This window comes from Schistosoma mansoni, chromosome W (genome assembly GCF_000237925.1).
Source record: "Schistosoma mansoni strain Puerto Rico chromosome W, complete genome".
Lineage (NCBI taxonomy): Eukaryota > Metazoa > Platyhelminthes > Trematoda > Strigeidida > Schistosomatidae > Schistosoma > Schistosoma mansoni.
Genome location: NC_031502.1, coordinates 42,098,844 through 42,110,541, shown reverse-complemented (window position 1 = coordinate 42,110,541; position 11,698 = coordinate 42,098,844). Strand labels below are relative to the sequence as shown.

At 32.5% G+C, this 11,698-nt stretch overlaps 1 protein-coding gene across 1 annotated transcript; it reads right to left on the bottom strand.

The window, feature by feature from the left end:
• Positions 1-1,999: 1,999 nt before the first annotated feature.
• On the bottom strand, positions 2,000-10,161 carry Smp_154480 (hypothetical protein; the record flags this gene model as incomplete). Its single annotated transcript, XM_018789757.1, has 4 exons — positions 2,000-2,098; positions 8,114-8,229; positions 9,013-9,282; positions 9,999-10,161. 4 exons carry the CDS (start codon positions 10,159-10,161, stop codon positions 2,000-2,002), a joined length of 648 nt encoding a protein of 215 aa, XP_018655168.1.
• Between the last annotated feature and the right edge of the window lie 1,537 nt (positions 10,162-11,698).

Below are 11,698 nucleotides of genomic sequence, written 5' to 3'. Positions count from 1 at the left end.
TGAAGACAAAGTTGAAAAAGAGATTAAAAGTTATTAGACGAATTCCCGATCACTAAGGCAGGGAGAGGCAATTCACACCTTCCTTATGCATAAATAGGTCAGGTCGGAAACATTTGATAGCGACTGCCTCTGTTAAACGAAGTAAGGCTGACTTTTTTATCAATTATTAATTTTGAATGCATTACTTGCATTTACCTCATGTCAACTATCCAAAACATGTCTGGCAATCGCATTTGTAAAGACTTTACATCCTTTCAGCTGTGTGTTCCTAAGAATGTGTTTGGAAAACATTGTAGAAACCATTTTCTCTTTCCTTCCTATGTACTTGCTGGCTCAGGCACATGTAAATTAGTAAACGAGGTTGGAGGTGACATCAGAAGGGTAATGAATTACCTCCAAATGGTATAGTATGTGTTGTATAGTGAAACCGATTGAGCATCAACGAAGCTTCTTTTCAGTCCTATCTTGACTCTCTCATAGAATCTTCTTGAAATCTCATCCACCTCGAATAGAAGGCGAGTGAGGACAAGCTTTTTTCCAACAGTTTATTGTTAATCGTCCATAGGATATTGTTTTCCATATTTCATAATAAATCTCTTCGGTTATCCATTTTTAAGATGTTTTTTCAGAGTAGCCAATTACTCATTTATATAATTGATTGCCTGAGATAGTCTACTCATATTTGTTGGTTATAGGACACAACAAATTGATAATGAAGTTAGAACTTAACTAATTCAACCTTTACGTAAAAGAGTCAAGGTCATCTGGCAACTGAGTGGCAAGTCATTGTAGCTATTTACCCATCAACGTACAGATTTGTCGTCGGTGTCACTGTACGTCATTGTTTATTAGTTAGTTTTATGTCACATAGCCCGTTAATATATCATTTGACAAGATCGCTTATCCGAATACCGACTTCTATGCTTAACCGACGATGTGCTTACCAGCACTAGCAGCCTTCAGTCAACTCTGACTCCTTCTTAGTCCTCAGTAAGGTAACTTCTCGCCTACCCCGACCCGTTCAATCCAGAACACAAATGTCAAGCTCCTCGGTATGAATCGCATATTTCATACTTATGTGGTTCACATACAAGCAGAACAGACCGCCTCACACTATAAAATGGAAAATAATAATCACACAGGATTAAGTCAAAAATGACTGAGAATGTGGGATACTGTAACTGATGACTTGAGAATAAGTTAGGAATGGTAGATCGAATTCCTGCTTAATCTAGAACATGACACAACAGTGGTAGGAACTAGAGGAGCAGCCTCCTCAAATTGTCATGTCCATTCCGTAAAATCAAGCACGAGAAATAATGTTATTGTATGCAATCACCCTAAGCTAAACTAAAGAAAGCTACAAAATCGTGTTTTGTCCAAGTTAGTTATTATTGGGTCAACCTTCAGAAATAAAGTAACAGTCTTCCCATATCTCTGTTGAGGGTTGATGCCTTATATAATCTACGCGTATTGGTCGGTTGTAGGACATAAAACATCTCTTACATAATCGTATTGATGTTCACATATTTGTTTATTTTATCATGTTGAACGATTACCCAATCACTTATTAATCATATTACCTTTACATAACCTCTAAATTATTATTTTCCAGCATATAAACACAAATCGATCTTAACTAAGTTTATTCATACACTTTGTATCTCCATTCTACTTGTTATTACGATTTTGGTTACATTTTGAACGTTTGTCTAAACACCACAAACTAAAGCATGCTAAACATTAGCTAATAATTATATCAATAATTGTAATTTTAGGTTGTATGCAGCTGATGAGGAACGATGAGATATAATGAATGCATTTTATTCTGCAAACCATGTTGCTCTTTCTCTGTTCAAAACTGATTTGTTTGTTTCTTCTGATGTACAGCTTGTATATTTAAACGACATCCTAATTTCGTGCTCATTATCTTTATTTTTTCTTCCTTGTGTTGTGATCGTGTTTGTATGTTAACTTAGTCCGTTGGTCTAGTATGTTTTTAACGATGAAAATAGATTTGTCGTCCAGCTGATGTCCTTTCCTTACGATTATATGCATTCGTCTCCATGTCACTTTGAAGCCTCACTACATCCAGGCCCTAGCAAAGTTGTACATAAATCTTTTATAAACCTTGAGTATTTAATCATGTCATTCATTAAAAAATCCCATGTACATTATCAGTTTGCTGATGGAATGACATGTTTAACATACTAGAGACGGGTGATGATTTTGTGGGAACAAATTTAATTTTCATCACAAGTTTCATCATCTCTACATGTTAATCATTCCGACCATTTAAAACTCAAAATAATTTAAACATGTAACATAAGACTTTATGAAAAACTTAAAAAATCTATTTCGGAAGTTTTAATTCAAACAAAGAATTTTAAGAACCTACTATGATTCACTGCCATTGGCGTCTGTATCTCAACACGCTCGGAAAATTGGGTTTTAATGGAGTTTTTGAAATATGCTTTAACTTTGTAAATGTAATTTTGGTCTTCTGATATATCCGTAATTATGTTATTCAAATGTCCATCAACCCGATATTTCATAACTGAGAGTATAATGACCTTTGGTTTTAGACGTCGGTGAATGCGAACCAATAAATAGTGTGATAGACATTCGCTGAACTTCTCACTTATCTTATTCCAACTGAGTAAATGAATTGAACCTTCTGCGATGGCAGTGACTGTCAAGCCATCCACTTCGATAAAATCTAGAAATCGATGACAGTTAAAGTATGATCATATTTTTCAAAACATGACTTGAGTTTTGAAGACATGAAGAAAGAAAAAGAGTCTCTTGTCAACAAATATACACATTTAGATACCGTAGATACGTATAAACAATAAACAATAGTATTTAGTATAGACATGTTAGATGAATGTAGCTGTTTATTCATTTTGGGATACGATATTTAAGTGACCATGTGACTGTCAGTTGCATCAGTTCGATTCTATTGGTTAATTTCTGCTCAGTTGTATGATTAATTCGAATAACTTACTTACACATCGGTATTGTTAAACTCGGAATAAAATACTGATAATCATACTTAAATAAAGAAAAACAGAAGACATAATACTGGAAAATAAATGCTGAAATTAAAGGAGTAGTAATTTTTATTATGATCTATCATACAGACATGGGACTAAGGTTTTTCAGTTATATGTAGTACGACTGGGGTCGTACATTTCCACTATCCTGTGAGTTGATTCCATTCCTCGTGGTTTGAACGCTCCAGTCCAACTTTCTTTTTCGTGAAGGTCATTTTGTAAATGGTTGAAAATTATCAGATTGTCTTATTGAATGTCATTTAAGTAAATTTTGGATCTACACAAATTATGTAATTTTGCACTTACCGTTAACAGTTTTTCGTGTACAGCTCCGGACATCAATAAAAGACGAGTCGTATTCTTCTCCTTCGCTGTCAGACGACGATAGCTAGAGTCTTTCCCATAAGAGATACTCAGAAACTCGCGGTTGTGATTCCACCCACTACCAATAGACTATCTAGACCAATGAATAAATAGTTAACTTCGAAGCAAACCTTTGTGTAGCTTGAGTTATTCGTCACTGAGAGTGATCCTTCCTTTGGCATACATACTTCATACAAAAATCATCTGCATTCCGATGACTGTCTTCTATTATAAAATGGCAGACAGTTACATCCTCATAATCTCTCAGTCATCTCAAGTGTTCCGCTCCCTTAGAGAAACCTACGCCAACGATCATCTCTCTGAAAATCAACTCAACTTCACTACTTGAAACTGACATGGTCAACAAAAGCACTGACTAGAAATGATATTCCCGAACCAAGTTCACTACTTTTATTAGTCCGATTATAGACATTTCATTGGTCGGCTAAAATGACGCTTTTGACTAGTGGGAAAAGGGTAGGTGTTCTAAATTAAATTTTATAATCTTTAAAATTATTCCTGTTGATCATATTCTATTATTATATTGATCTTTAAATATTTGAGACACATTGACTTATTAATAATTTGGATAGTTTGTATTCGTTTCAACACAATGCAGATTAGACCAGTCTAATGAAGTCCTAGATTCGTCACCAAAATACAATTCCTGTTGATAATAAGTGTCAGTGTCAATATAAATCCAATTCATTTGCAAAGAGATCTAAATTTGGCGTTAGTCTAGTTGTATCCATTCAGTCCCATCATACTTTAGTCATTCATTACTACTGTAAATGATAGTGAATTCAATTATTGAGATATTTACTTAAAAACATTTGTATTCTAGATTTTACTAAATCCATTTATCATCAGTCATTGATTATAAAGATAACGAATATAATACGAACAATAACATGTTTAAAAGATATCAATTTGAGGAATGGTCTAAAAACGCACTTTACATTTCAAATAATCAGCGTATTCTGTCGAAATAAACCATAAACTTGGTTATGTTAGTTATTGAGAATATATTTCGGATTATTTGGATTCCGAAGGTATCTATTCAAAAATACACTGGCTAAAGTATTAGGGAAAAAGGACGCCTGCCAATGATAGTAACCATCAAAGGGTGAACTTTGTTAAAGGAGATCATTGAAAGGGGAATAACAATTTCAATGGTGTGAAACATGTTAGATTTACCTTCCATCCTTTTGCCTTACAACTAATCAAGAATGTATTTTTCTAAATGTATGATGAAGAGTCTACTTTTAATAAATACTCTAATTTTAACAATTTGGTCACTAATTGTTGCGGTTATTACCCTAGTTATATTATCTCGTACTTCTATTTCGAACAGTTAGGATACAATTTATTAAAAGAGATGTTCGTGTTTTGGATTCTCAACAGATCAACAGCTTATCAGACAATTTCAGGTGACCGAAAATGCGAGGATCATAAACTCGATTACAATTAAGTATTTGCAGTAAAAATGTAGCAATATATAAAATAAATTTGTAACTATTTCTTGGGGGAAATAAAATATTTGATTAGAGTTCAAATTAAAACAACGATGTAGGAAGTCAGCTAATTACATTCTAGGTGATAGTTTTCACTCCTTATCGGAATGAATTTGGAATATGTGAAGAGCAATAAAAGTGAAAAAAAACATGCCTTAATTTTATAATCAAAAATTCATACTCAGCTTCATTCATTAAATGTTGGCGGCCGTGGTAACAAGAGTCAAATGACTAGGTTTTATTTAATATGAATGAGATGAACAGGTGGGACATATAGAGTGGACCACATGGAGTTATTATTAGTGATGTAGGGTTATTAAGTAGGTATGTAATTCACATAATCATTTATTTATGTTGAAAACGTACTTGGATTTACGTTAGGCAGATAGAAACGTTTCAACAATTTTTTTAACATTAGTTAGTTTAAATTACGCATCGAACTACGTTTCTACAGTATCTTATAGATGTGTAATACAACAAGGTTGCCTATCCTATCTGTGCCAGTGTATATGGTGGAGTCTTCAACAATCATAAAACTTTTAGCGACGTTATATGACAGACGAAAACTTCGATTTGCAGATCAATCATTTGGCAGCATTAACTTTCATACCGGTCTCAGATATCATAGTTGTATTTGATAGTCTGATGTAGTCACCGTTCTGTATGCAGAAATAGAAGAGTTGACAAACTATTTTGAAGACACCTGGATTGTGAGACCGGTAGCATATGGAGGACACATCAAATCAATCATTCAAACCGCACTGTGAAACGTCTAGGATTCCGCTGTAGAAGACCACAAAACGGATAACAACGGCACATAAAAAGAAAGCATAAAGAGGTAGCAATACGCACAGAACTTGCCGTAGATGATCGATAATAGACGTGAAATAGCATACAATTTGAATCTTCAAATCTAAATAAGTTTAACCGCCTTACAAGAAATGAACAATGCAGTGAAGGGGTGACATAAATATTTTCTCGAGTTTGTATTAATGTGAACCAATCCCAAAGACGCGTTCGCCTCAAATATCTTCACAAAACACATCGATCTAGACACTGCTAATCCACTATTTGTCTGTCAATGTTAAACCATATGTTGAATAAGAAGAGCTATGAAATAATGTATTCGGAGGGGAAAGTCTGTCTAATATAACATCACAGAATTCAAAATAGAGATGAAGTAAAAAAAAGCCTAAACAAACAGATAAATGGAAAAAACGTACATTCACTTCAGTAGTTTCGTTATACTACCACATAAGCATAAAATACAAGTAATACGTACCGAATTTAGATGATAAAGTTAATTCGACGTGTTGTGCTTTCTCTATCATTTCCTTTTAAGGGGCGGTAGCTTCATTAATCTGGCTTCATTTGAAATATCTTGAGATTTCAAATCAATTGGTTTACTGGTAGGCTGTTTAGGAATGTAAGACCTAATTTAGGATACAAGCTTTATAGTTTAACTATCTCAGCCATATATACTGCCATAAATATTACTGTTCAATCCCATCTACTGTTAACTTTTGCTGATAAGCTGTAATATATTCGCTTCAAAATACTACAAGTAAAATGATTCATCTATCATCTGTGAGAACAAAAACTGCCTATATATTTTCTGTTTATATGAAAGCGTTTCAGCATGTCAGATAACTTTTCTATTTGAGTATGGAAATACGGAATTACCTTGTTCACTTGGACACCTGTCTTCTTCATCGGGTTCTGGCAGTGGAGAGTTATGGAGATTTTCAAGAAAAATATTCCTTTGATCACTGGCTTGATAATCGAATAAAAATAATTAGTGCTTCACCACCACTTTGTCGAATAATTTAAAAATGAATATTCCATTGAAAACGCATGTGTTATAATCAAATGGTCGTTTTATGTCTATACAATTATCGAAATCTTGCACAGCAAATGAATGCCGTTTAGTTGTTTGTTTGATTAGAATATCTAGATGTTAACTTTGGTCATCATCGATATTCGTATGTAAAACCTACTGGAATTAATTCATGCTTCATCAAATCACCGCTTTATTCGTGAGAAACTAACGGGATAAGTGAAACTAAATTTATGGTTCTAAAAATACAGTTTACTACTTTGGTTTTCGTTCTCACTGTTGTATCGTTGTTTACATTGACTCCATTTTTTGATCTATTGTCACAAAAAGAAACAACCTGAATATATATTCCACTTAACAACGTTCTGTTCAATGTCCCAATTATAAAAGGTGTTTAACATTTAGCACAGTCTTAACTGAGATTAAAAGGATACAAATGAATCGTGCATATGATGATTCATTGGCTTATTGCTGAACAACATATTTTCAAGACAACACATTTAATTAAAAGTGAAATTATAATTGACTACTACAGTTCAAAACGTATTTTGTTCAGCACTATACCACTCTTGTACGAATTCAAGGTTTAAATACAGCGATAATTCAAACTGTACTACGCCTAAAATACTAATGGGGAAACACATTCAAATTCTAAAGACTTGATAGTTATGAACTCAGGGAATTCGCGAAGACAACAACTTGGTTGTGCACTAATAACTTTGGAATATTTTAGGGTATCTACTCAGTTCTTGAGTAAAATCGATATCTACATCTAATCATCTCATGAACTATCAGTAACTTTGACTTCGAAATCCTTATTTATGTGCCACTAAGTTTTGTATAAAATAATAAATAAATATGCCAGGCGAAATTAACTGAGAATTAGAAAACGTCAAAATCAAAAGTTAGTGTACTATTTACCATGAAACGTAGTTTACGTTTCTCATAAAGACATGGTATTCGCTGATGTACTACCGTATCACATCAAATGTTTCACACAACCAAGACCTCTTTTCAAAACATATTCATGTTAGTCTACCTGAATAGTCATGTTCGTTTGAAGGAAACTACTATATCACCAAAGCCTAGTTAGAAATTGCCATTTATAGAAAACTGGTTGCTATCTTTCTTCCATAATTTTCATAGATTCTAAATTGATCACTCAATCAGGACAGAAACTAATTATTCATCCATACTGACGACAATCAAACAGAATCACTATCTTGAAATAAGTTGCAATTTTAAAGTTCACAAAGTTAACAGTGTTGACTAAACAGTTGAGATCATCAACAGACGGACGTTCGGATGTATATATTTATTGTCCTACTAAAAACAATACTAACTTCTAGAACATCATTAGCTCTAATTAAAAATCTCCATATGGTTAACCAGCTCTCATATGCATTCATAATAAGTCCAGTCTTGCAAAAACTATTGGACAGAAATGTCTGAAATATTCCTGTTAATGTTAAACATAATAAGGAAAGAAGCGACTTATAAATTTGTTTCTGTATGTTATAAAATTGCTCGGTAATCAACCCAATTTCATCATATACAATACAAAACTTTAAACAGCATCGATACAGGAATACAAGATTCATGTTTATTCCAGAATCGTCTTTTCTTACCTGTTGTAGGTTTTACTTCCGCTTATCAAATTTTATAAAGCAAAATACACTTATCGAATACTTCTGCGAAGTGTTTTATGTTTGTAGGATGATGAACATAAAACAATAATGTTTAAAGATATATCAGATAAATCTGTAGACTGAACGCAACGATCTAACTCTTTTTCATATTGACTAGATTTAGCTAAGTTCCCCAGTAACTACCTGTAGTGTTTGTATGAACTAATGATTCCTTAGTACTTGATGACTGCTTGATTTCGAATTCCAAATACAATACGTTTGTTCGTGCTCATATAGTTCTTATTGGTTAAATTGCGTTATTTCTGAGATTCCTAGTTTGTACTATAATTCAAATACTTCAAAATATCACACTACTGCAGTGTTCACAGTAAAACACATTTATTTGAAGTGCATGATTCACCAATATTACAGCTCGGTTAATTTCTCAACATCTTTACAAATCCACAGAGCTTGAAGTTGTTAAAGACAATATACACTTATTTTAGATGTGAATTCATTTTCAATTGCAAACTGGTTTCAAATGAATATTACTAGATAGAAATGTAGAGATTATGCATTTAAATATCATGTACCATATTTTAGTCAATACTTACCAGTGTTATGTAGTATAGAGCTGACTTCGGTGTAACCGGACTGATCTAAGCATTGAAGAGTATAGGATGAATCTGATTTTAAAAAATTCAACGATGAATCCCCAATCCCTCTCTTGTATGTACATCGTCCAGCAGAGTTTTGATAACTACCAACAACAGAAAGTTTACAATCACTTCCAGTTAAAGTTTCAAAATTACAGTGGTGAGTTACTGTTCCAGTTTCGTTATTGGTCAGTGCATATTGTTTCCAACTGCCCTCTAATTTCCCATCTAATTTAATATATACACCCAATGGGATAAAAAAAAATAAAACTTCAATCAACACAGTATAGTAATTGTTGAAAAATTTGAATATAAAATGCTTGAAGAAAGGATCAGATGCTGAAATAATTACAAGCATTAAGTGAGAAAAAATAACTAAATGAAGATAACTTTATAAGAACCTTCGTCTAAATTAAAGCGAATAGTTTCACAGTATTTGGGTGCCGAGTTGATGCAAGACATTAACTTTATTTACAGATCTTCTGTTTTCCAGTGTATGTACAACTTAGTTGGTGTTAAATCTGTGATTTATTTTCAATTCAACGATTGATTGAAATATTAACTAAATCATTTTGTGATGGTTGGTCAAATGTTATCAATTTGATCTGTTTCTGTTGTATCTACACCGATCCCATAATAATATTAACTATATCAAAAAAGTTATGTAACAGATCAGTGTGTGGAAATCACTGTTATGTAATAGGGATCGGTTCGAATTGTTTCAGCCATACCTGTTTATCGGTTTCATGAATAACATAAAATTAGGATTATTTCAACTTTATCATATTTTTATGACGAATCAAATCATTGATTTATTGCTTCACAGAACTGTTTTTGTAATAAATGTTAACTGGGAATGATATTTGTACGCCTAATACGAATCCCAATGTGGACAGAAACAAATTTTGTTATAACATATTTATACATTAAAAAGTTTGACTGACCTTCTGGTGTAATGTTAAAAATACTTGTATTTATCATTGTTCCATTAAAACTGATTTGAACAATGAAAGGTTTGCAAAATATCGCATGAATAGGTATAATATTATTCGAAGCACTCAAGTTAAACACATGACCTAATGAATTATTCACTATGATTCCAGGCATTATTTCATCAGATTTTTCACTTGAGATATATATTGTACGACCAAATCTGTTTATTTGAACTTTCAGGTCTTCGAATAAGTTTTTCACTGAAGAAATAAAAATAAACTAGTTAAAAACTAATTTTCGTATATCTGTATGCATAAGGTTGTTACATTCACTGATAATTAAGTATGCACATAGCCTAACAATAAATCAAAATCAAAATAGTATGTGAAGACTTCATTACAAACTTCACATTTGACTCCAATGTCAAAATTAAGGATGATTTATAATTTTTTATTAATGGAGAATTTCTCGAAGCTATTCGACATTATCGTTATATCGAGTGTGTACATGCCCTCTTGAAGATATGAACGTGATAAGACCGCCAATCGGAGAGCAGCAAATTTATCGATCAGACCAGTGATACACGAAAACCGTACGAGCAGTCTTGAGTACTTATCAGTCCTGCTTTCTGCCTAGCCCAGCTAGTTAAGTCCAGAACACAAATAACAGCCTCTACAATATGAAGCATTATTCTCAAACATACTGGGTTGATATCCCAAATAAACTGACCACATCTTCCCATAAAATAGAAAACAACATTTGTACAAGATTTAGCCACATATGGCTGTGAATAGGGGGAACAGTAATTAATGGACTAGGGATAACCCAAGAATGGTAAATCGTATAATAATAGTTTATAGGTCAAAATAAAGCCTATAATAAGAGGGACACGAATATGAATACTTTAGTTATTAACAACAATATGGCAGGAAATATACATATCATGTTAGTCCATAAATAGTCCTCATAGTTACCATTTATAATTCTCCGTGGGTTACAACGATTATATACCATTATATGACATTATACAACTTGTCATCCGATACAGAAATAGACGGTTGATAAAATAAAATATTCATATCATTGTTTTCGTTAGATTATAATAAATAAATCAAGATGAGCGAAGCAAACGCCAGATAAACAATTCTTATATGTAAACATTAACTCTAAATTATAAGTAAAGATCAATGGTAGCTAGCAGTAGAATCCAGGACGCGAGTTTCGTCCTACTTTGGAACAATGAATATTTGGGTGAATTCGTAACAGGAGATGTAAGAATAGGACTGTTCAAAATCAAATGCGAATATTTATTATCAAAGCTATGAATAACTTTCTTTAAATTGAAACAATACAATTTATGTGTTACTGTTTTGGAGATTAAAATGTGATTTGTTGAATACAAATTAAAAGTTTCTTAATAGCATATATTGGAAATGAAGCTGAATGATATAAAAGATAAATGAATGCCAACTTACAAAGTTACAAATTACGGAAACTTATTATTTACAAAAAATATTTAGACTACTTCCCTAGAAATACACAGATTACTAAATAACAAAATAGAGGGAACTGACGACATATATAAGTAATCTTATAATTCCACTACCATACTTATAAAACAGAAATAGCATGGAATCGATTTTAGAAATATGTAATACGCAGAGTAATATGATGAAATCAATGTAAAACATTAACAGAAAACGACAGTTTG